Below are 25,321 nucleotides of genomic sequence, written 5' to 3' on the forward strand. Positions count from 1 at the left end.
CCTTCAGGATGCCTCTGACCTCTAACAATTCAAACCTGCAGCACCGCCCCCTAAATTGTGCTCCTCTGTCACTGTGCCCCCCAAACCTACGGGTTACCGTGGCACCAAAATCAGGTCCCTGGCCAGGCGCGCTGGCTCACGCCTGTAATCCCAGCACTTTGGGGGCCAAGGCGGGTGGATAACCTGAGGTCAGGAGTTCGAGACCAGCCTGGCCAACATGGTGAAACCCCGTCTCTACTAAAAATACAAAAATTAGCCAAGCGTGGTAGCGGGCGCCTGTAATCCCAGCTACTCGGGAGGCTGAGGCAGGAGAATCGCTTGAACCCGGGAGGCGGAGGTTGTAGAGAGCCGACATTGACCATAGCACTCCAGCCTGGGCGACAGAGTGAGACTAATCTCTCAAATTAAAAAACAACAACAACAACAACAAAAATCGGATCCCTTGGCCACTGTGTCTCAGCAGTCCTACCCTGGGACACTCCGTCTCCAAATTCTACCCCCACAGTGCCCCCAAGTCCTGTCCCCGGGTCACTGTCCTGCCACCCCAACAGCCACAGGCCCGAACAGCCAAACCGCGGGACCCTTCCCCCGCAGGGCCTCGCCCTGTTTTTCTGCGCTCCACCCGGGTCCTGCTGCCCAACCGCCAGCCCCGAGCTGTAGGGGCGGCGCCCACGGACAGCTCCCGCCCCCGCCGCGGCCAATCAGCGGTTGGCGCACACGCCCCCCCGCCACAGCCAATCCGCAGCAGCCCTGCAGCTCCACCCCTCACCTGCGGGACGCCAGCGCGCCCGGACCCTGCGCCCCTCCTGGGTCCAGCTGGGGAGTCTGCATACCCCAGTGCCCTGCGGACCCAAAACCCAGGAGTTTCAGGCCCTTCTCCCTCTGATCCAGATGTCTCAACCCCCTCCTTTCTCTTCCCTCTGGACTTTTCTTGCCAGCCACCTTCCTATTCCCCAGGCACCGAGAGGAAGACTTCTTTTCCGTAAGGGCCAAGAATAAGGAGGAGGGCCTTTTGTGCCTCCCCCTCTATTACCTCCTAACTGCGCTTAATTTACTCTCCCCTGCGGGCCTTTAGCGCGCTGGTGAAGCCAAACCGCTCCACCTTTCCCAGGAGCCCCTGGCGACAGCGACAGGGCTAGCAAACATCAGGCACCCGCTTGCTGCAAGGCCTGGCATTGGGGGGCGGGGGGAGCTGCAGTCCTTCAGGGTAGAGGCAACTTGTGGGTCTGGGGTGCAGGGGCTAAGTGGGCAGAAGGACTCGTCTAAAGGGTGGGAAATAAATATAACGATGTCTTCCTCCTTCTGGCTGCAAATTGCTTTTATGGGAAACTGCAGGTGACCTGGTACCTTCCTAAGTGGGCTTAGAGTCTAAGGGCTTGGGGGCTGCATCTGATACAGGTTGGAGTTTGGGGTGGGAGAGTCCTGGGAAGGGGGCCCCAAGTAGAAATGAGAGAAATCAGAAGGGAATATCGGGGGCGTCCACGGGGGTGCTCCGACTGGCCTTGCGCCCGTACCCCAGCTCTGCACCCCCCGTCACGAGCAGTTCGATGCCCGTGCAGAAGTTGGCTTCGGAGGCCAGGAACACTGCCGCAGCCCCGACCTCAGCGGGCTGGCCCATGCGGCCCAGTGGCTGGGGAGAAAAGAGGTGGGGAAGGAGGTCAAGAGAAGCCCCATTTGATCGCCATGTCCCCCACCCCCAAGCCACCTTCTACCACCTGGATCTGAACCCCACTCCTACCTGGGCCAGCATGCCCTCTAGGATTGTGGCCTGAGGGTCTGGTGTTAAGGCTGCCAGCTCCTCCCACAGTGGGGTCCAGATGTTTCCTGGGGAGATACTGGGGGAAGGGAAAGAGGGGATCAAAGAAATCTGTCTCGAATCACTTGGGATCACTCCCAGTCACCCCAGTTACCCCAGAAGGCTCTCGGCCTGCTCAGAGCAGCTCACCAGTTGACTCGGACACCATATGGACTTTCATCCAGGGCCAAGGCTTTGGTCATGGCCGTTACTGCCCCCTGCAGAAAACCGAGTGGGGAAGAAAGTTCAGTCCCCTGGACATGGGGTCCCTGCCATCCATTGTCTTCTGCCTGCCAGGGGGGGGCATCAGAATGGGGAAGTCATGCCCTCCTTGAAGTCTGCCTTCAGAGGCACCAGCCTTGGTTTCTTGGGAGAAACTTGGCATAGAAATCTGTCACAGGGGCCGGGCGCGGTGGCTCAAGCCTGTAATCCCAGCACTTTGGGAGGCCGAGATGGGCGGATCACGAGGTCAGGAGATCGAGACCATCCTGGCTAACATGGTGAAACCCCGTCTCTACTAAAATATACAAAAAACTAGCCGGGCGAGGTGGCGGGCGCCTGTAGTCCCAGCTACTCGGGAGGCTGAGGCAGGAGAATGGCGTGAACCCGGGAGGCGGAGCTTGCAGTGAGCTGAGATCCGGCCACTGCACTCCAGCCTGGGCCGCAGAGCAAGACTCCGTCTCAAAAAAAAAAAAAAAAAAAAAAAAAAAATCTGTCACAGGAAGGCCAGGTGCGGTGGCTCACACCTGTAATTCCAGCACTTTGGGAGGCCGGGATGGGTGGATCACTTGAGGCCAGGAGTTCCAGACCAGCCTGGGCAACATGGCAAAACCCCATCTCTACTAAAACTACAAAAATTAACTGGACATGGTGGTGCATGCCTGTAATCCCAGCTACTGGGGAGGCTGAGGCGTGAGAATCCCTTGAACCTGTGAGGCAGAGGCTGCAGTGAGCTGAGATCGTGCCACCGCACTACAACCTGGACGACAGGGTAAGACTCTATCTCAAAACAAAACAAAACAAAACAAAATGTAAATGAAGAAAAAGAAGGGCCGGGCGCAGTGGCTCACACCTATAATCCCAGCACTTTGGGAGGCTGGGATGGGTGGATCACTAGAGGTCAGGAGTTCGAGACCAGCCTGGCCAACATGGTGAAAGCTCATCTCTACTAAAAATACAAAAAGTAACCGGACATGGTGGTGCACGCCTGTAATCCCAGCTACTGGGGAGGCTGAGGCGTAAGAATAGCTTGAACTTGTGAGGCAGAGGTTGCAGTGAGCTGAGATCATGCCACCGTACTACAACCTGGGCGACAGAGTGAGACCCTATCTCAAAAAAAAAAGAAGAAGGGCCGGGCGCAGTGGCTCACGCCTGTAATCCCAACACTTTCTGAGGCTGAGGCGGGTGAATCACCTGAGGTCCGGAGTTTGAGACCAGCTTCACCAACATGGTGAGACTTCGTCTCTACTAAAAAATACAAAAAACTAGCTGGGCATGGTGGCAGCCACCTGTAATCTCAGCTACTTGGGAGGCTGAGGCAGGAGAATTGCTTGAACCCGGGAGGCGGAGGTTGCAGTGAGCCGAGATCTTGCCATTCCATTCCAACCTGGGCAACAAGAGCGAAACTCCATCTCAAAACAAACAAACAACAACAAAAAAAACACACAGAAATCTGCTGGGCGCGGTGGCTCACGCCTGTAATCCCAGCACTTTGGGAGGCCAAGGCAGGCGGATCATGAGGTCAGAAAATCGAGACCATCCTGGCTACCATGGTGAAACCCTGTCTCTACTAAAAAATACAAAAAAAAAAAAAAAAAAGCTGGGCATAGTGGCCTGCTCCTGTAGTCCCAGCTACTCAGGAGGCTGAGTCAGGAGAATCCCTTGAACCTGGGAGGCAGAGGTTGCAGCAAGCCGAGATCACGCCACTGCACTCCTACATGGTGACAGAGTGAGACTCCGTCTCAAAAAAAAGAAAAAAGGCCAGGCACGGTGGCTCACGCCTGTAATCCCAGCACTTTGGGAGGCCGAGGCGGGCGGATCACAAGGTCAGGAGATCGAGACCACGGTGAAACCCCATCTCTACTAAAAATACAAAAAACTAGCCGGGCGCGGTTGTGGGCGCCTGTAGTCCCAGCTACTTGGGAGGCTGAGGCAGGAGAATGCCGTGAACCCGGGAGGCGGAGCTTGCATTGAGCCGAGATCGCGCCACTGCACTCCAGCCTGGGCGACAGAGCGAGACTCCGTCTCAAAAAAAAAAAAAAAAAAAAAAAAAGGGCCAGGCGCAGTGGCTCACGCTTGTAATCCTAGCACTTTGGGAGGCCGAGGCGGGCGGATCACAACATCAGGAGTTCGAGACCATTCTGCCCAACACGTTGAAACCCCATCAGTACTAAAAATACAAAAAAATTAGCCAGGTGTGGTGGCGGGCGCCTGTAGTCCCAGCTCCTCTGGAGGCTGAGGCAGGAGAATGGCGTGAACGCGAGAGGCGGAGCTTGCAGTGAGCCGAGCTTAAGCCACAGCACTCCAGCCTGGGCGACAGAGCGAGACTCCGTCTCAAAAAAATTAAAATTAAAAAAATAAATAAATAAAATAAATAAATAAAATAAATAAATAAATAAAAGAAAAAAACAGAAATCTATCACAGGCAGTTATGCCTGGGTACTGAATCTGGCAGTTGGGTGTGAGACTCTCTAGGGCCAAGATCTTGCTAGGTTTGGCTCCTAAGGTGTCTGGACTCCAAGCTAAGGCCCATGGGAAGGAGTAGGGAGGGAAGGAAGGGGTAGGGGCTGCTGTACCTTGGTGGCCACATAGGGAACTGCCTGGGCCTGGCCAATTGCCCCCACTAGGCTGGAGATGTTGATGACATTCCCTTGGCTCTTCCGCAGGTGGGGGAGGGCGAGCTAGGGAGACAAGAGGCCAAGTAAGCCACACAAGCCCTGCATCTCCCCAGACCACTGAAACACAGCCACAGCCATCCTGAAGTCTGGGATGACAGCCATCTCCCTGGCATGTTTGCAGTTGATCTCAGTGACTGCTAGAGACAGCATCTAACGTAACACCTTCTCTGGTTTGCCCTGGGGTCGCTGGGTCTGAGCACTCAAGGAGTCTCTCGGTGGAAAGAGATTTCTCTCTCTTCTCCTGGGACTTGTCTGTCTTTGTCTCTATCTCTGTTCCCCTCTCCCTTGGTCTTTGTATGTTACTCAAATTCCTGTCCATATCAAGACAGGAAAATGGATGAGAGACCCAGAAGGCTGCATATTTTTGAAAAATGGGATGAAGTTCTTTTCCGATGGAGTCTCTGTGGGCCAGGCTGGAATGCAGCGGCAAGACTGTAGCTCACTGCAGCTCCAAACTCCTGGGCTCAAGCAATCCTCCCCGCTCAGCCTCCCAAAGTGTTGGGATTACAGGCGTGAGCCATCACACCCAGCCAGGAAGTTCTTTTATCCATGGAGGGGAAGATGGTTTCTATGAGGCCTTCATGAAAGGCACTCTAGACCAGGCACAGTGTCTCATGCCTGTAATCCCAGCACTTTGGGAGGCTGAGGTGGGTAGATCATGAGGTCAGGAGTTTGAGAACAGTCTGGCCAACATGATGAAACCCCATCTCTACTAAAAATACAAAATTAGCCAGGCATGGTGGCACATGTCTGTAATCTCAGCTACTTGGGAGGCTGAGGCAGGAGAACTGCTTGAACCTGGGAGGTGGAGGTTGCAGGGGGCCAAGATCGCGCTGCTGCACTCCAGCCTGGGTAACAGAGCAAGACTCTGTCTCAAAAAAAAAAAAAAAAAAAAAAAAAAGAAATGCACTGTTTCCTGCCACCTTCTCTCCTGCAATTCAATTCCCTGGCCACCTGGGAAGTCCCTAAATATACTCTCTCTCTCTCTCTCTCTCTCTCTCTCTCATTCTGTGTGTGTGTGTGTGTGTGTGTGTGTGTGTGTGTGTTCATTGACTACACATGACCTTGGATAAACTCAAATTCTGTCTTTGATCTCACTTGCCTTGTGCAGCTGAGCTGGCCAGGCAAGGCCGGTTTTTGCCACTTAAGACGACTTGGTACGAGGCGGCACCCCTAGCAGGCTCTCCGAGTGGGAATCTAAATGAGTCCCCTCCAAAACGGCCTCCACCCTTTTCTGTGCTGTATCTTCAGACACACCTTGCCTGTTCCAGCCTCAGGGCCTTTGAACTTGCTGCTCTCTCTGCCCGGAGTGCCTTTTCCTAAGAGAGCCACAAGACCCACTCCTAGGGTGGCGAGCCATCCCAGTTTGCCCAGGACTGAAGGGTTTCCGGGGACACAGTATTTTCAGGCCACAGTGTCAATGATAAACAGGGACTGTCCTGGGTAAACACTCTCCCTCAGCTCCCTCAAACCCTGATCCGAGGTCACCTCTTCAGTGAGGCCTTCCCTGGCTATACTATTTAAAACTGCAGGCCGGGCTCAGTGGCTCATGCCTGTAATCCTTGTACTTTGGGAGGCCGAGGAGGGAGGATTGCTTGAACCCAGATGTTTGAGACCAGCCTGGGCAACTTAGCAAGACCCTGTCTTTCTTTTTCTTTCTTTTTTTTTTTTTTGAGATGGAGTATCGCTCTGTTGTCTAGGCTGGAGTGCAGTGGTGCGACCTCAGCTCACTGAAACCTCCGCTTCCCAGGATCAAGTGATTCTCCTGCCTCGGCCTCCCGAGTAGCTGGGACTACAGGCGTGTGCCACCACACCGGGATAATTTTTTTTTTTAGTGGAGACAGGGTTTCACTATGCTGGCCAGGCTGGTCTTGAACTCCTGATCTCATGTGATCTGCCTGCCTCGGCCTCCCAAAGTGCTGGGATTCCAGGCGTAAGCCATGGGGCCCGGCCTGTCTTTATTTTTCTAACAAAAAAAATTTTTTTTTGTTTCGTTTTGTTTTGTGAAACAGAGTCTCACTCTGTCGCCCAGGCTGGAATGCAGTGATGTCATCTCGGCTCACTGCAACCTCCACCTCCCAGGTTCAAGCAATTCTCTTGCCTCAGTCTCCCAAGTAGCTGGAACTACAGGCATGTGTCACCATGCCCGGCTAATTTTTGTATTTTTTTTTTTTTTTTGAGACTGAGTCTGGCTCTGTCGCCCAGGCTGGAGTGCAGTGGCCGGATCTCAGCTCACTGCAAGCTCCGCCTCCCGGGTTTACGCCATTCTCCTGCCTCAGCCTCCCGAGTAGCTGGGACTACAGGCGCCCGCCACTTCGCCCGGCTAGTTTTTTGTATTTTTTAGTAGAGATGGGGTTTCACCGTGTTAGCCAGGATGGTCTCGATCTCCTGACCTCGTGATCCGCCCGTCTCGGCCTCCCAAAGTGCTGGGATTACAGGCTTGAGCCACCGCGCCCGGCCTAATTTTTGTATTTTTTAGTAGAGACGGGGTTTCACCGTGTTGGCCAGGCTGGTCTTGAACTCCTGAGCTCAAGTAATCTGCCTGCCTCGCCCTCCCAAAGTGCTGGGATTACAGGCATGAGCCACCGCACCTGGCCCCAAAAAATAAAATTATAAAATAAAACTGCAGTTCCCATACCCCTGAGTCCCCTTCCCTCTTCCGGATGTCTTTTCTCTGTGTCACACACTCCCTTCTGACAGGCCATATATATTTTACTAGTTTGTTCATGTTCTGTCTCTCCCACCAGCACGCAGAAACCTATGAGAGACGGTCAAGATTTCTGAGTTTGTTTCTTTCCCAGCACTAAGGTGCCTGGCACGTAGCACACACTTCATAAATATCCTTTGAATGAATGAATGAGTGAATTAATGAATGAATGGAGGACCTGGTATGTGTCCAGCCCTGTCCTCAGCAATTTACACAGATGAGCTCATTTCATCCCTCTAACATTCTCCTGTACCTACAAAGAGGAGGTACAGCTGAGAGTCCCATTTCACAAGTGAGAAGACTGAGGAATGGAGGGATGATTCACGCCCACAGGGCATCACATGACACCCGACAGAGCCAGCGTTTGCTGCTGGACGGGCTGAGGCCCAAACCCATAAACAAACAACAATTTCTCACAATTCTAAGTGTTAAGAACTTTAGGCCAGGTGCCGTGGCTCACAAAAAAAAAAAAAAGAAAAAGAAAGAAAGAAAGAAAAAGAAAAAGAGAAACCATGCTGTAATATGAGCATGAATGATGTGGGCATTGACCAGCCTCTGGCCTTCTCCTCAGGGAACCTCCCTCACCCTCGCCTCCTCTCACTTCCACCAGCTTTGACGCCCTCCCTCCCTCCCAGTGCCCACTCCGCCTGCCTTGCTCCATTTCTCCCTCAGTCTGTGCACCTGCCCTGCCGTTTAATCTCCTCCCCCACCTGACCCTGCAAACGTAAGTCTCACCAGGGCGGAGACACGGTTCTTGCCACCCTCACCCCAGCACGAGGCACACAGCTGGAGTTCATTAAATATTTGTCCCACACATCCTGAGTGTCCTTCCCCCACACCCCTCAAGGTCGCTAAGCACCTGCTCTACATCAAGGACCTGCTGGGGGCCGGGTGCAGTGGCGGATACCTGTAATGTCAGTGCTTTGGGAGACCGAGGTAGGAGGATCACTTCAGCCCAGAAGTTCAAAGCCAGTCTGTGCAACATACTGAGACCCCAGCTCTTAAGTGCCAAAGTTCTGAGATAGGAGCAGGCCTGCTGTGTTTGGGAGCAATAAGACCAGTGTGGCTGGAGGTGAGGTCAGAGAAGAACAGGGGCCAGATCACGAGGACTTGAAAGCCCCCACTTCTCCCTTGGACAAATGCTATCAACTCCTTTTTTTATTTGTTTTTTTTAGAGACGGAGTATTGCTCTGTCACCCAGGCTTGAGTGCAGTGGCACGATCTTGGCTCACTGCAACCTGCGCCTCCCAGATTCAAGCAATTCTCCTGCCTCAGCCTCCCAAGTAGCTGGGATTACATGCGTCCGCCACCACGCCTGGCTAATTTTTGTACTTTTAGTAGCGACAGGGTTTCTCCTTTTTGGCCAGGCTGGTCTCAAACTCCTGACCTCAGGCGATCTGCCCGCCTCAGCCTCCCAAAGTGCTGGGATTACAGGTGTGAACCACCGTGCCTGGCTCAAATGCAATCAACTCCTAATACTGGTTCTCCCACTCTCATGCTTGGCCCTCAGATTCTTCCCTCATACCTACAGGAGCCAGAGCCTATGACCTGTTAAATAATATTAGCAAGATCACATCACTCCCTTGCTCAAATACCTTCCATAGCTCCCTAGTGCTCTTGAGATAAAGACCAGATGCTTCAGCATGGCCTTCGAGGCCCTGCCTGATCTGGTCCCTGCCCCAATCTCTTCTTGCAACATCCCCTTCTCTCACTGGGCCCAGCTGGCAGCAGCGCCAAACCCTGTCTCACTGCCAGGCCCTCGCCCTGCCATCTCTTTCTCCACCCCCTCCACTGGTCAATGCTGCTCAGATTTCATTACTTCCAAAAAGTTTGGCTACATTCCCTGAACGGGCCAGTCTCCAGGTCACATTCTCCCAGAACCATACCCACCCCCTCCTAAAGCAAAACACACACACACTCTTCTGAACTCATGTCTCTGTCTGTTTAGTAACACCTGGCTGCCCAGGAGTGTAAACTCCCCAAGGACAGAGCCCACATGGACCTGGCTCCCTGCTGTACCTCGAGCACCTATAACACTGCCTGGGCCAGGTGCAGTGGCTCACACCTGTAATCCCAGCATTTGGGGAGGCTGAAGTGGGAGGATCACTTGAGCCCAAGGAGTTTGAGACCAGTCTGGACAACATAGTGAGACCCCCCACATCTCAACAAAAATACAAAAATTAGCCAGGCATAGTGGTGTGTGTTTGTGGTCCCAGGTTTTCGGGAGGCTGAGGCGGGAGGATTACTCGAGCCTGGGAGGTCAGGGCTTCAGTGAACTATGATCACACCACGGCACTCCAGCGTGGGCAACAGAGCAAGACCCGATCTCTAACAAAAACAAAACAAAACAAAAAAGAACATTGCCTGAGGCTGGGTACAGTGGCTCCCACTTGTAATCCCAGCATTTTGGGAGGCCAAGGCAGATGGATCACGTAAGGTCAGGAGACCGGCCTGAGCAGTACGGTGAAACCCTGTCTCTGCTAAAAATAGATTAGCCAGGCTAATCCCTCTCCAAGAAAAAAAGAAGAAGAACATTGTCTGGTTTGGTCAGTACTTGACTAAATAGATTACTGAATGGAGAGATGGATAGATCTTTTTTTTTTTTTTTTTTTTTTTTTGAGATGGAGTCTCGCCCTGTCTCACCCAGGCTGGAGTGCAGTGGTGCAATCTCGTCTCACTGCTACCTCCACCTCCCGGGTTCAAGCAATTCTCTTGCCTCAGCCTCCCGAGTAGCTGGGACTACCAGCTATGCCCGGCTAATTTTTGTATTTTTTTAGTAGAGACAGGGTTTCACCATATTGGCCAGGCTGGTCTCAAACCCCTGACCTTGTGATCCACCCGCCTGGGCTTCCCAAAATGCTGGGATTACAGGCGGGAGCCATTGCACCCGGCCAGAATGGATAGATCTTTAATAAATAATCCAGCTCTGAGAGACTACTGAAACCCCCGTGCTCCAACACCTTCTGTGGATCTCTCCTTTCCACAAGGTATCATTTCCTCGACTATCTAAATATCCTTAATCCTGCCCTTGTTCTCCCTTGCCTAGGGAGTCACAAACTTTGGCTTGTATCAGAATCCACCAGGAAGGCCAAAGACCTGGAGATTCTAATTCAAGGGATCTGTGCAGGGGCCCCAGAATCAACATTTAAACAGCTTCCAAAGTCACATGGCTGAGAGAGAAGAGAAAAAAGAGAGCTTCTAAGGGATTTCGATGGTGATGGTGATGATGGTAATGATGGTGATGATGATGGTGGTCATGATGGTGATGGTGAGTATGATCGTGATAATGGTGGTGATGAAGATGGTGATGGTGAGGATGGTGAGAAGGATGATGATTAGGATGAGGATGATGGTGAGGATGCTGATGATGGTGGTGATGATGGTGATAGTGAAGATGGTGATGATAGTGAGGGTGATGATGGTGATGATGGTGATGGTGATTGTGGTAATAATGATGGTGATGATAATGGTGGTGATGGTGAGGATGTTGGTGAGGGTGGTGATGATGGTGACGATTGTGGTAATGATGGTGATGATGATGGTGATGATTGTGGTGATGATGGTGATGACGATGATGATATTGGTGAGGATGGTGATGGTGGTGATGATGGTGACAATTGTGGTAATGATGGTGATGACAATGATGATGTTGGTGAGGATGGTGATGGTGATGATGATGGTGACCATTGTGGTAATGATGGTGATGACAATGATGTTGGTGAGGATGGCGATGGTGGTGATGGTGATGATTGTGGTAACAGTGGTGATGATGGTGATGGTAATTGTAGTAATGATAGTGGTGATGATGATGAGGATGGTGATGGTGATGGTGGTAATGGTGATTGCGGTAATGACGATGGTGATGGTGATTGTGGTAATGATGGTGGTGATGATGGTGATGGTAAATTGTAGCAATGATGGTGGTGATGGTGATGGTAATTGTAGTAATGATAGTGGTGATGATGATGACGATGGTGATGGTGATGATTGTGGTAATGATGGTGATGGTGATGATGGTGGTGATGTTGGCAATGATGGCGATGATAATGTTGCTGATGGTGATGGTGATGATTGTGGTAATGACAGTGATGATGACGGTGATGATGGTGATGGTGGTGATGGTGGTAATGATGGTGGTGATGATGATGGCGAGGTTGGGGATGGGATGGTAACGATGGTGGTGATGATGGTGTTGATGGTGATGATGGTAATGGTGAAAATGGTGATGTGAGGATGATGGTGAGAATGATGGTGAGGGTGGTAACAATGGTAATGATGATGGAAATAGCGATGGTGATAATGGCAGCGACACAAGTGTTCACAAGATTTCTTTGCAACAAGTGCATGAACAAGCAGACAAAAGTCTTTGCCCTCAGGGAAACCAAATGCAATACACAGATGTTGTCAGGACCCTGGTGTGAACAAATCAGTGATAATAAAACATTTGGGAACTTCTGGGTCTGTTTATATAGAGTTAACTATGACATGGTATTAAGACATTTCTGTTAATTGTATTAGGTGATACAATGGTATTTTTCTTATGTAAAAAAGGCCTGAGCCTGGACAAAATGGTGAGAGTCTGTCTCTGCAAAAAAACAAAAGATTGGTTGTGCGTGGTGGTGCATGCCTGCTGACCCAGCAACCTAGAGGCTGAGGTAGGAGGATCACTTGAGCCTAGGAAGTTGGGGCTGCAGTGAGCCATGATCATTTCACTGCACTCCAGCCTGGGAGACAGAGCAAGACACTATCTCAAAATAATAATAATAGTAAGGCTGGCCGGGCGCGGTGGCTCAAGCCTGTAATCCCAGCACTTTGGGAGGCCGAGACGGGCAGATCACGAGGTCAGGAGATCGAGACCATCCTGGTTAATACGGTGAAACCCCGTCTCTACTAAAAAGTACAAAAAACTAGCCGGGCAAGGTGGCGGGCGCCTGTAGTCCCAGCTACTTGGGAGGCTGAGGCAGGATAATGGCGTGAACCCGGGAGGTGGAGCTTGCAGTGAGCTGAGATCTGGCCACTGCACTCCAGCCTGGGCGACAGAGCGAGACTCCGTCTCAAAAAAATAATAATAAATAAAAATAAAAAAATAAAAAAATAATAATAATAGTAAGGCTTTATTTTTAGGAGATGCTTACTAAAGTGTTTGGAAACGAACTCTCATGGTGTCGTAATATAATACTTTGACAAAAAGAAATACATATATTTATGTATAAATGTGAATAAATGCTAATACAAATGATGGGCATATAAGTATTTATTATACTACTCTATTTTTCTTTTCTTTTCTTTTCTTTTTTTCTTTTTTTTTGAGACCAAGTCTTGCTCTGTCGCCCAGGCTGGAGTGCAGTGGCGCAATCTCAGCCCACTGCAACCTCGGCCTCACCAGGTCCAAGTGATTCTCCTGCCTCAACCTCCCGAGTAGCTGGGACTACAGGTATGTGCCACCATGCCCAGCTAATTTTTTTTGTATTTTTAGTAGAGACGCATTTTCACCATGTTAGCCAGGCTGGTCTTGAACTCCTGATCTCAGGCAATCCGCCAGCCTTGGCCTCCCAAAGCGCTGGGATTACAGGTGTGAGCCACCGCACCCAGCCTATTTTTATTTTTTTAAAATGTTAAACATTGAGGCCAGGCATGGTGGGTCACGCCTGTAATCCCAGCCCTTTGGGAGGCCGAGGCGGGCAGATCACTTGAGGTCAGGAGTTCGAGACCAGCCTGGCCAACATGGTGAAACCCTGTCTCTACTAAAAACACAAAAATTAGCCGGGCGTGGTGGTGCATATCTGTAGTCCCAGCCACTTGGTAGGCTGAGGCAGGAGAATGGCTTGAACCCAGGAGGCAGAGGTTGCAGTGAGCCGAGCTCATGCCATTGCACTCCAGCCTGGGCAACAGAGCGAGATTCCATGAAATAAATAAATAAATAAATGTTAAATATTGAACCACAAGTAAAAGTCAAGAAAAAAAGAAAGAAAGAAGGCCAGGTGTGGTGGCTCACTCCTGTAATCCTAACACTTTAGGAGGCCAAGGCAGGAAGATAGTTTGAACTCAGGAGTTCAAGACCAGCCTGAGCAACATAGCAAGACCTCCTCTCTACTGAAACTAAAACAAAATTAGTCAGGTGCTGTGGCACGTACCTGTAGTCCCAGCTACTCGGAAGGCTGAGAGGTTGAGGCGGGAAGATACCTCGAGCCCAAGAGTTCAAGGCTGCAGCGAGCTGTGATGGCACCACTGCTCACCAGCCTGGGAAGAAAAGGAAAGGACGAAAGAAGGAAAGAAAAAAGGAAGGGAGGGAGGGAGGGAGGAAGGAAGGAAAGAAGGAAGGAAGGAAGGAAGGAAGGAAGGAAGGAAGGAAGGAAGGAAGGAAGGAAGGAAAAAAGGAAGGGAAAAGAAAGAGAGAGAGAAAGAGAGAGAGAAAGAAAGAGAGAAAGAAACAAAGGGCCGGACACAGTGGCTCACACTTGTAATCCCAGCACTTTGGGAGACCGAGGCAGGCGGATCACGAGGTCAGGATATTGAGATCATCCTGGCCAACATGGTGAAACCCTGTCTCTACTAAAAACAAAATTAGAGGGTGTGGTGGTACATGCCTGTAGTTCCAGCAGCTACTTGGGAGGATGAGGCAAGAGAGTAGCTTGAACCCAGGAGGCAAGGGTTGCAGTGAGCCGAGATCGTGTCACTGCATGCCAGCCTGGCGACAAAGCAAGACTCTGTCTCAAAAAAAAAAAAAAGAAAAAAGAAAAGAAAAGAACAATGGGGAGTTTCATTATACAGGAATTCTCTGTACTATTCCAGGAACATTTGCAAGTCTTAAGTTATGTCAAAATAAAAGTAAAAAGGATTCTAATACACTGGTGGTATGGTACATATGAAGTTCCTCCTGATAAAATTGTATGATCTGGGCTCTGGGCTGGGCGCGGTGGCTCACGCCTCCCAGCACTTTGGGAGGCCAAGGCGGGTGGATCACCTGAGGTCAGGAGTTCCAGACCAGCCTGGCCAACATGATGAAACCTCATCTCTACTAAAAATACAAAAATTAGCCAGATATGGTGGCGTGTGCCTGTAGTCCCAGCTACTTGGGAGGGTGAGGCAGGAGAATCAGCTTGAACCCAGTGGGTGGAGGCTGCAGTAAGCTGAGATGGCACCACTGCACTCCAGCCTGGGCAACAGAGCGAGACTCCATCTCAAAAAAAAAAAAAAATTGTATGATCTGGGTGGTGGGGGTGGCAGGAGGCAATGGGTAGAGCAAGTTGTTTTTGCTTTGTTTTGTTTGAGACAAAGTCTTACTCTGTTGCCCAGGCTGGAGTGCAGTGGCACAAACAAAGCTCACTACCGCCTCAGCCTCCTAGGCTCAAGTGATCCTCCTCAGCCTCTAGAGTAGCTGAGACTACAGATGTGTGCCACCATGTCTGGCTAATTTTGTTTATTTTTGGTTGAGATGGGGTCTGGGGCTATGTTGCCCAGGCTGATCTCGAGCTCCTGAGCTCAGGCGATTTTCCCACCTCAGCCTCCCAAAGTGCTGAGATTGCAGCATGATAAATATTCATAAGGGTTTCACGGGTATTTAATCTAATCTCATTAAATCCTCAGAACAACTCTGTCATGATTGGCCCCATTTTACAGGTGAGAAAACAGAGGAGCAGAAATGCTGAGTAACTTGCACAACGTTGCAGGTAAGAAGTGGCAGAGAATTGAGGCAAACAAGCCACTTCTTACTTCTGCCTCCCTGCCCCACAGGTCCTGTCGACCAACTTGACCAACTCTCTAAGAGAAACAAGACATTTGGTGGTTTATGTGAAATCTGTCTTGTAAAATGTTGGCAGTGAATGAAAAAACATAGGCCGGACACAGTGGCTCACGCCTGTAATCCTAGCACTTTGGGTGGCCGAGGCAGGCAGACCACTATAGCTTAGGAGTTTGAGACCTGCCTGAACAACATAGTGAGACCCCCAACTCTACAAAAAATACAAAAATCAGCTGGGCGTGGTAGTGGGCACCTGTAGTCTCAGCTCCTCGGGAGGCTGAGGCAGGAGAATTGCTTGAGCCCAGGTGGTCGAGGTTGCGGTGAGCAGAGATCGTGCCATGGCACTCCAGCCTGGGTGATGGAACAAGATTCTATCTCAAAAAAAAAAAAAGAAAAAAAAAGAAAAAGAACAAAAAAGAAAAAACATATACATATATTAACTCTTCATGGGCTGAGGTGTAGGTGTGTTTTATGTGTGGATGTATTTTTAGTGTTGGGTTAATCTTAGAAAGTCAACAAAAGTTTGGAACAGGAGCCAGGGTTCTTCACCAGTTGAGAAGGGCATTGCCCAACCTCCCAGGAACATTTCACCTGGATCTCAGATACGACCTCAGAGTCAGCACCTGAAGCTTCCTGGACGCTGAGCCCGCTCCCCAGGCTTCTTCCCTCTTTGCCTACTCTTGCTCTCCTGAGTTCCTCCAACCTCAAACTGGTCAGCTCCAAGCTGCTGTCTCCAGAGCCCCACCTCCACGATCTCATGCCCAATGCCCATTCCCACCAGGATGTCCACCAGGCAGTTCACACTCAACAGCGCCCTCCCCAGGCTTTCCTGCCACAGTGAATGGCAGCTCTGGTGAGTTGCTCCGTTGCTGGAGGTGGAGAGAACAAATGAACCAAATACCCCACTTTTTTTTTTTTTTTTTTTTTGAGATGGAGTCTCGCTCTGTCACCCAGACTGGAGTGCAGTAGTGCGATCTCGGCTCACTGCAACCTCCATCTCCCAGGTTCCAGCAATTTTCCTGCCTCAGCCTCCCGAGTAGTTCAGATTGCAGGCACACACCACCATGCCCAGCTAATTTTTTGTGTATTTTTAGTGGAGACGGGGTCTCACCATGGTGGCCAGGCTGGTCTTGAACTCCCGACCTCGGGTGATCCACCCCCCCTCGGCCTCCCAAAGTGCTGGGATTACAGCTGTGAGCCACCGTGACCAACTCTTCTCCTTCCTTTTTAATATAGATTTTTTTTTTTTTTTTTTTTTTTTTTTTTTGAGACGGAGACTCGCTCTGCCGCCCAGGCTGGAGTGCAGTGGCCGGATCTCAGCTCACTGCAAGCTCCGCCTCCCGGGTTCACGCCATTCTCCTGCCTCAGCCTCCCGAGTAGCTGGGACTACAGGCACCCGCCACCGCGCCCGGCTAGTTTTTTTTTTTTTTTTTTTTTTTTTTTTTTTTTTTGAGACGGAGTCTCACGCTGTTGCCCAGGCTGGAGTGCAGTGGCGCGATCTCGGCTCACTGCAAGCTCCGCCTCCCGGGTTCCCGCCATTCTCCTGCCTCAGCCTCCTGAGTAGCTGGGACTACAGGCGCCCGCCACCGCGCCCGGCTAATTTTTTTGTATTTTTAGTAGAGACGGGGTTTCACTGTGGTCTCGATCTCCTGACCTTGTGATCCGCCCGCCTCGGCCTCCCAAAGTGCTGGGATTACAGGCTTGAGCCACCGCGCCCGGCCGTTTTTTTGTATTTTTTAGTAGAGACGGGGTTTCACCGTGTTAGCCAGGATGGTCTCGATCTCCTGACCTCGTGATCTGCCCGTCTCGGCCTCCCAAAGTGCCGGGATTACAGGCTTGAGCCACCGCGCCCGGCCTAATATAGGAGATTATTAATAGAGGAGATTATTAATATAAGAGTGTATCCCAGGCTGCAGGTTCAGGACCTTCTTCCTTTTTAATATAGGACTGAGTTTATTTATTTATTTATTTATTTATTTATTTTTATTTTGGAGACAGAGTCTTGTTCTGTCACTCAGGCTGGAGCGCAGTGGCACCATGTCAGCTCGTTGCAACCTCTACCTCCCAGGTTTAAGTGATCCTCCTGCCGCAGCCTCCTGAGTGCTGGAATTACAAGTGCACGCCACAACGTCTGGCTAATTTTTGTATTTTTAGTAGAGATGGGGTTTCACCATATTGGCCAAGCTGGTCTCAAACTCCTGACCTCAAGCGATCTGCCTGCCTTGGCCTCCCACAGCACTGGGACTATAGGTGTGAGTCACCGCGCCCAACAAATAATTTATTTAATACAGGAGCGTGTCCCAGGCAGCAGGCTGAGAACCTTCTTCCTTTTTAATATAGGATATGATTAACATAGGAGATTATTAATATAGGAGATTATTAATATAGGAGTGTGTGCTGGGCGGCAGGTTGACACACTCAACCTGCTGCCCTGGATACACTTCCCGGTTGTATTGAGGAGTGCTCCAGAGAGCAAAAGAAAAAAAAAATGGCTCAGGCCAGGCACAGTGGCTCATGCCTGTAATCCCAGCACTTTGGGAGGCTGAGGTAGAAGGATGGCTTGAGGCCAGGAGTTCCAGACCAGCCTGGGCAATAGAGCAAGACCCCAACTCTATAATAATAATAAAAAAAGGCTCAAATTTTTAAAGAAAAAAGGACGAATCAGGAGAGGCAGTGATTACAAAAGTTGTTCATCAGGAATTGTCATTGGTTTACAGACATCACATTGATTAGCGATTGGCTATACATGGTTGAACTATAGAGTATGCGGCACTTTAGAGCTTCTTGGTATCAGGTAGTCTAGAGCCCGGAAAGCAAGTGGCCTCAAAAGGTAATTATTGGACAGGTGCAGTAGCTCATGCCTATAATCCCAGCTTGAGGCAAGGAGTTCGAGATCAGCCTGGGCAGCATAGCAAGACCCTGTCTCTACAAAAAAGTTAAAAATTAGTAAAATTGCCGGGCGTGGTGGCTCATGCCTGTAATCCCAGCACTTTGGGAGGCCGAGGTGGGCGGATCACCTGAGGTCGGGAGTTCGAGACCAGCCTGACCAACATGGAGAAACCCTGTCTCTACTAAAAAAATACAGAATTAGCCGGGCATGGTGGTGCATGCCTGTAATCCTAGCTACTTGGGAGGCTGAGGCAGGAGAATCGCTTGAGCTGAGGAAGCGGAGGTTGCTGTGAGCTGAGATCGCACCATTGCACTCCAGCCTGGGCAACAAGAGTGAAACTCCGTCTCAAAAAAAAAAAAAAAAATCAAGAAATTAGTAAAATTAGTCAATCCTAGTGGTGTACCCCTTGGTCCCAACTACTCAGGAGGCTGATACAAGAGGATCACTGAGCCCAGGGCTTGGAGGCTGCTGTGAGCTATAACGGTACTCCAGCCAGGGTAACAGAGTGAGTCCCTGTCTCTAAAAAGTAATTAAAATAAATTTTTATAAAGTCCCGCTGAGCCAGGTGCGGTGGCTCACACCTGTAATCCCAGGAGTTTGGGAGGCTGAGGCAGGAGGATCACTTGAACCCAAGAGTTTGAGACCAGCCTGGACAATATAGTGAAACCCCACCTCTATTAAAAATAAAAAGGCCAAGCGCAGTGGCTCACGCCTGTAATCCCAGCACTTTGGGAGGCTGAGGTGGGTGGATCACAAGGTCAGGAGTTCAAGACCACCCTGGCCAACATGGTGAAATCCTGTCTCTACTAAAAATATTTAAAAATTAGCTGGGCGTGGTGGTGGGTGCCTGTAATCCCAGCCACTTGGGAGGCTGAGGCAGAGAACTGCTTAAACCTGGGAGGCAGAGGTTGCAGTGAGCCGAGACTGTACCACTGCACTCCAGCCTGGGTGACAGAGTGAGACTCTATCTCAAAAAATTAATTTTTTTTTTAAAAAGTTGTTAAAAAGCCCCTCTGGGCCTGATCCTGATCATCCAAAGGGGCTCTCCTTTCTCAGATCAAAAGGTTTATTTTCTTTCTCATTCCCTGCCCCGCTCTCCCCCACTTTTTGTTTAAGGTCTCGCTCTGTTGCCCAGGCTGGAGGGCAGTGGTGTGAACATAGCTCACAGCAGCCTCGACTTCCTGGGCTCAAACAGTCCTCCCACCTCAGCCACCTCAGTAGCTGGGACTACAAGGGCACCACCATGCCCGGCTAATTTTCTTTTTTTTTTTTTTTTTGAGACGGAGTCTCTGTGGCCCAGGCTGGAGTGCAGTGGCCGGATCTCAGCTCACTTCAAGTTCTGCCTCCCGGGTTCACGCCATTCTCCTGCCTCAGCCTCCCGAGTAGCTGGGACTACAGGCGCCCGCCACCTTGCTCAGCTACTTTTTTGAATTTTTTTTTTTTAGTAGAGACGGGGTTTTACCGTGTTAGCCAGGATGGTCTTGATCTCCTGACCTCGTGATCCGCCCGTCTCGGCCTCCCAAAGTGCTGGGATTACAGGCTTGAGCCACGGCGCCCGGCCATGCCCGGCTAATTTTCTAAACTTTTTGTAGAGAGGGGGTTTCGCCATATTGCCCCAACTGTCTTGAACTCCTGACCTCAAGTGAACCTCCCACAACGACCTCCCAAAGCACTGGGATTACAGGTGTGAGCCAGTGTGTCTGGCCCTGATATGTTCTTAACATCCCCTCCCACCCCCACCACCACACCAGTTTGGAAGGTTCTAGAAGGTTCCTAGGACTGGGCTTTGTAGCTACAAAAGTAGCTTTTGCTGGATGTAAAGATTTGCAGTTATTTATCTTCCTTTCAGAATAAGGAGATTAAACTAAAGAACAGAAAAGGCCGGGCGCGGTGGCTCAAGCCTGTAATCCCAGCACTTTGGGAGGCCGAGACGGGCGGATCACGAGGTCAGGAGTTCGAGACCATCCTGGCTAACACGGTGAAACCCCGTCTCTACTAAAAAAAACAAAAAACTAGCCGGGCGAGGTGGCGGGCGCCTGTAGTCCCAGCTACTCGGGAGGCTGAGGCAGGAGAATGGCGTAAAAACCCGGGAGGCGGAGCTTGCAATGAGCTGAGATCCGGCCACTGCACTCCAGCCTGGGCGACACAGCGAGACTCCGTCTCAAAAAAAAAAAAAAAAAGAACAGAAAATAGATGGCTAGGCGTGGTGACTCAAGCCTGTAATCCCAGCACTTTGGAAAGCCAAGGCAGGCAGGTCACTTGTGGTCAGGAGCATCGCTACCAAAAATCACAAAATTTAGCTGAGTTTTGTGACCCGCACCTGTAATCCCAGTTACTCAGGAGGTTGAGGCACGAGAATCGCTTGAACCAGGGAGGTGGAGGCTACAGTGAGCCAAGATCGCACCACTGTACTCCGCCTGGGCGACAGAGAGAGATCCTGTCTCCAACAAACAAATAAACAAAAAAAACAGAAAACATTGTGCTCTTAGACAAAATGCATCACACAATCCACCTATCAGGAGGCTGCTCGGGCCTGGCAGCAGGGTCGCCAGCCCTCACCTTGGTCAACGTGTACGTCCCCAGCAGGTTCAGCTCCAGCAGCTGGCGGAATCCCTGGGCAGAGGTCTCCTCAGGCCTCTGTGGGGGTGGGTCTAAAGTGGGGGGTGAGAGAGAGAGGAAAAGTGAGGGGGGGCGGATGCAGTGGCTCACGCCTGTAATCCCAGCATTTTGGGAGGCCAAGGCGGGCGGATCATGAGGTCAGGAGTTTGAGACCAGCCTGGCCAACATGGTGAAACCCCTTCTCTACTAAAAATACAAACATTAGCCAGGTGTGGTGGTGGATGCCTATATTCCCAGCTACTCAAGAGGCTGAGGCAGGAGAATTGCTTGAACCTGGGAGGTGGAGGTTGCAATGAGCCTAGATTGAGCCACTGCACTCCAGCCTGAGTGACAGACTGAGACTCCGTCTCAGAGGGAAAAAAAAAAAAAAAAAAGGCCGGGTGCGGTGGCTCATGCCTGTAACCCCAGCACTTGGGGAGGCCGAGGTGGGCAGATCATCTGAGGTCAGGAGTTCAAGACCAGCCTGGCTAACACGAAGAACCCCATCTCTACTAAAAATACAAAAATTAGCCTGGCGTGCTGGCGGGCACCTGTAATCCCAGCTACTTGGGAGGCTGAGGCAGGAGAATCGCTTGAACCCAAGAGGCGGAGGTTGCAGTGAGCTGAGATGGTGCCACTGCACTCCAGCCTGGACAACAGAGCTTGACTCCATCTCAAAAAGAGAGAGAGGGAGAGAGAGAGAGAAAGAAAGAAGGAAGGAAGGAAGGAAGGAAGGAAGGAAGGAAGGAAGGAAGGAAGGAGGGAGGGAGGGAGGGAGGGAGGGAGGGAGGGAGGGAAGGAGGGAGGGAGGGGGGAGGGAGGGAGGGAGGGGGGGAGGGAGGGAGGGGGGAGGGAGGGAAGGAGGGAGGGAGGGAAGGAAGGAAGGAAGGAAGGAAGGAAGGAAGGAAGGAAGGAAGGAGGGAGGGAGGGAGGGAGGGAAGGAAGGAAGGAGGGAGGGAGGGAAGGAAGGAAGGAAGGAAGGAAGGAGGAAGGGAGGGAGGGAGGGAGGGAAGGAGGGAGGGAGGGAGGGAGGGAGGGAAGGAAGGAAGGAAGGAAGGAAGGAGGAAGGGAGGGAGGGAAGACATGGTCAGGTGAAGGCACAACTCGGGACACACAGGAGGGATGGAACAGGACCAGTTTCAGCCCAGGCCTAGGGGGCTTCCATTGGTTTACTCTCCTGTCCAAGTGACTAGAAAGAGGTATGAGGCAGGATGAAGGAATCAGGGGAAGGGAGTGGGGAAACTGAAGTGCAGGAAACGGAGTTGGGGGGGCAGGAGGTAAGGAAGGCCCTGAGGTCTCACAACTCACGGTGGCCAGCGTTGTTGACAACACAATCCAGGCGGCCAAATCGGCGAATGGTCTCAGAAACCAGGGTCTGAGGAGGAAGGAAATGTCCTTTGTTGTTGTTGTTGTTGTTGTTGTTGTTGTTGTTGTTTTTGGAGACGGTGTCTCCTTCTTGTCACTCAGGCTGGAGTGCATTGACACGATCTCGGCTTACTGCAACTTCCGCCTTCTGGGTTCAAACGACTCTCCTACCTCCGCCTCCCAAGTAGCTGGGATTATAGGCACCTGCCACCACGCCCAGCTAATTTTTGTATTTTTTAGTACAGACGGGGATTCACTATGTTGTCCAAGCTGGTCTCAAACTCCTGAGCTCAAGTGATCCGCCCGCCTCAGCCTCCCAAAGTGCTGGGATTACAGGCACCATGCCCAGCCCAGGAAATGTCCTTTCAATGAGCAGTAGATGGGGTGTCCAGCCATAAAGAAGACAGGGCTCCCAAACGTAAGGCAGGAGGGGGAAGCTGGACTCCCAGGTCAGGTGACAAGAACTAGAGGAAGAGGGATGCGGAGATCAGCAGACACAGCAGGCAAGCAGGAGACAGAGGGCTGGTCAGAGCCACACTGCACCCAGGGTTAGGGGGTGGGGCATGGGGGTGACAAGGATTCAGAGAGAGTATAGGGGACAGTTACTAAAGGGGGGCAGATAACAGAGAGATACTGATTAAAAGGAAGAAAGAGGAACCCAGAAATAATGGAGAAAAAAATCAGTTACAGGCCACGTGCAGTGACTCACACCTGTAATCCCAACATTTTGGGAGGCTGAGGTGGGTGGATCACGCGAGGTCAGGAGTTCGAGACCAGCCTGGCCAACATAGTGAAACCCCGTTTCTACTAAAAATACAAAAATTAGCCGGGTGCGGTGGCTCATGCTTGTAATCCCAGCACTTTGGGAGGCCAAGGCAGGCGGATCACCTGAGGTCGGGAGTTCAACACCACCCTGACCAACACAGAAAAACACCATCTCAACTAAAAATACAAAATTAGCCAGGTGTGGTGGAGCATGCCTGTAATCCCAGCTACTCAGGAGGCTGAGAGAGGAGAAACACTTGAACCCGGGAGGCGGAGGTTGCGGTGAGCCGAGATCGCATCATTGCACTCCAGCCTGGGCAACAAGAGCAAAACTCCGTCTCAAAAAAAAAAAAAAAAAAAAAAAATTAGCTGGGCATGGTGGCACACGCCTGTAATCCCAGCTACTCAGGAGGCTGAGGTAGGAGAGTGGCTTGAACCTGGGAGGCAGAGGTTGCAGTGAACCAACATCACGCCACTGCACTCCAGCCTCAGTGACAGTGACACCTCCAAAAAAGAGACAGAAAAATCAGTTACAGTTGACCCACTTTGAGGGACTTATTCCTTTCCACCCACGTGTCAGATGTGCTAAGAGCCTTGGAGAGGTGGGAGAGAAGGAACATGTGACCTGCTCGTCAGTCACAGAAGATCTTGTGTGTGGAGTGACACTGGTTGGAAACCTTTGACGGGTCCAGTGGAGCCAGGAGAGGAAGGAAAAGTAGAGGGAAAGGCACATGCAAATGGCTGGAGGAGAACAAAGAACTGGTCATTAGCGGAGATGGGGGTAGGAATGGGAACTCGGCTCACCTTCATATCATCTTCCTGAGTCACATCACAGAGGATAAAGACAGTTCCAGGGAGCTCCTGCTCCAGGGCCCGGCCCCCAGACTCTGCAGGCAGAAAAGAGCTGGGAGCCTGGAGCCCTGGGCCTGAGGGAGGAGGGTCTGGGGGCCTGCAGATTCCTGGGTCTGAGGGAGGAGGGGCTGGGGGCCTGGACTCCTGGGTCTGAGAGAGCAGGGGCTGGGGGCCTGGACTCCTGGGTCTGAGAGAGCAGGGGCTGGGGGCCTGGACTCCTGGGTCTGAGGGAGGAGGGGCTGGGGGCCTGGACTCCTGGGTCTGAGGGAGGAGGGACAGGGATCTGGACTCCTGGGTCCAAGGTAGGAGGGGCTGGGGCCCTGGATTCCTAGGTCCAAGGGAGGAGGTGCTGGGGCCTGGACTCCTGGGTCTGAGGGAGGAGGTGCTGGGGGCCTGGACTGCTAGGTCTGAGGGAGGAGGGGCTGGGGGCCTGGACTCCTGGGTCTGAGGGAGGAGGAGGGGTCTGGACTCCTGGGTCTGAGGGAGGAGGGGCCGGGGGTCTGGACTCCTGGGTCTGAGGGAGGAGGGACAGGGGTCTGGACTCCTGGGTCTGAGGGAGGAGGGGCCGGGGGTCTGGACTCCTGGGTCTGAGGGAGGAGGGCCTGGTGTCCTGGACTCCTGGGTCTGAGGGAGGAGGGGCTGGGGATCTGGACTCCTGGGTCTGAGGGGGGAGGGACAGGGGTCTGGACTCCTGGGTCTGAGGGAGGAGGGGCTGGGGCTCCTGGACTCCTAGGTCTGAGGGAGGAGGGGCTGGGGGTCTGGACTCCTGGGTCTGAGGGAGGAGGGGCTGGGGGTCTGGACTCCTGGGTCTGAGGGAGGAGGGCTGGGGGTCTGGACTCCTGAGTCTGAGGGAGGAGGGGCTGGGACTCCTGGACCCCTGGACTGAGGGAGGAGGGGCTGGGGCTCCTGGACCCCTGGACTGAGGGAGGAAGGACCAGGGTGAGGGCTGAGGGCTGAGGGACCCTCACTCACCATCCTTGTCGCAGATAACCACTTGGGCCCCGCTGTCCACTGAGAATAGGAAGGCAACACGTTACCCTCCGAGTCTTGGTTAAAGCCTCTGCCGCCCTCTTGTGGCCACCTGGATTGGGGCCGATCTCCGTCTCCCCTCGTGACCCCAGTCTCATGATCACCCACAGGACAGAGGGCAGAGGCCTTGACACATACTCTCCTTGCCTGCCCAGGTTTCTGCTGAGGCTCCTGATCCCCCGTTCGTGGGTTCCAGAGCAAACTCCACAACTGACAGGGCCATTCCCCAAACCACTGGTTTTGCAGCTATACCAACAGACCCAGAGAAAGGGGCCACTGCCTTCGGAGACCCTGCCAGACAGCCCTAGCCTACCGCGCCACACGCTTACTTTAGCCTGCAAATTGGCTTTTATAAGATCAGAATCCCGGCTGCAGTATTGGAGACCCTATTTTCCGCCCCCATCGCCCCGCCCCCATCCTTCCTCTCTCACGCTCCACAGCTCCCAGCAGTCAGACCCGGCTCACCGAAGGCGCGCACGATCCCAGCTCCGATGCCGCGCCCGCCCCCGGTCACAACCACCACCTTCCCGGCATAGCGCGTTCCCGTAGCCATCCGTGTCCACCGGTCTCTCTCTCTCTCTCTCTCTCTGTGTCTCTACTCTGGGCCTTTTTCACCTCCAAAGCCACGTGAGGCCGTCGCATCAAATCCTCAATAGAAGCTGGATCGTGGAAGTCCAGCCTC

At 52.0% G+C, this 25,321-nt stretch overlaps 1 protein-coding gene across 2 annotated transcripts; it reads right to left on the bottom strand.

Annotated features, from left to right (window-relative positions):
• Positions 1-1,303: 1,303 nt before the first annotated feature.
• Positions 1,304-25,315, bottom strand: HSD17B14 (hydroxysteroid 17-beta dehydrogenase 14). Of its 2 annotated transcripts, XM_045379143.3 has the most exons (9): positions 25,105-25,315; positions 24,583-24,621; positions 23,563-23,645; positions 21,937-22,003; positions 20,590-20,681; positions 4,591-4,695; positions 1,946-2,013; positions 1,739-1,835; positions 1,304-1,630 (listed from the first exon to the last, which is right to left on the bottom strand). In XM_045379143.3, exons 1-9 carry the CDS (start codon positions 25,190-25,192, stop codon positions 1,457-1,459), a joined length of 813 nt encoding a protein of 270 aa, XP_045235078.2. In that variant the 5' UTR covers positions 25,193-25,315; the 3' UTR covers positions 1,304-1,456. The 2 variants fall into 2 exon arrangements, with proteins under 2 accessions (XP_045235078.2, XP_045235079.2); XM_045379144.3 differs by lacking the exon at positions 4,591-4,695.
• Positions 25,316-25,321: the final 6 nt, after the last annotated feature.

The sequence above is a fragment of the Macaca fascicularis genome, chromosome 19, assembly GCF_037993035.2.
Source record: "Macaca fascicularis isolate 582-1 chromosome 19, T2T-MFA8v1.1".
Taxonomy (NCBI): Eukaryota; Metazoa; Chordata; class Mammalia; order Primates; family Cercopithecidae; genus Macaca; species Macaca fascicularis.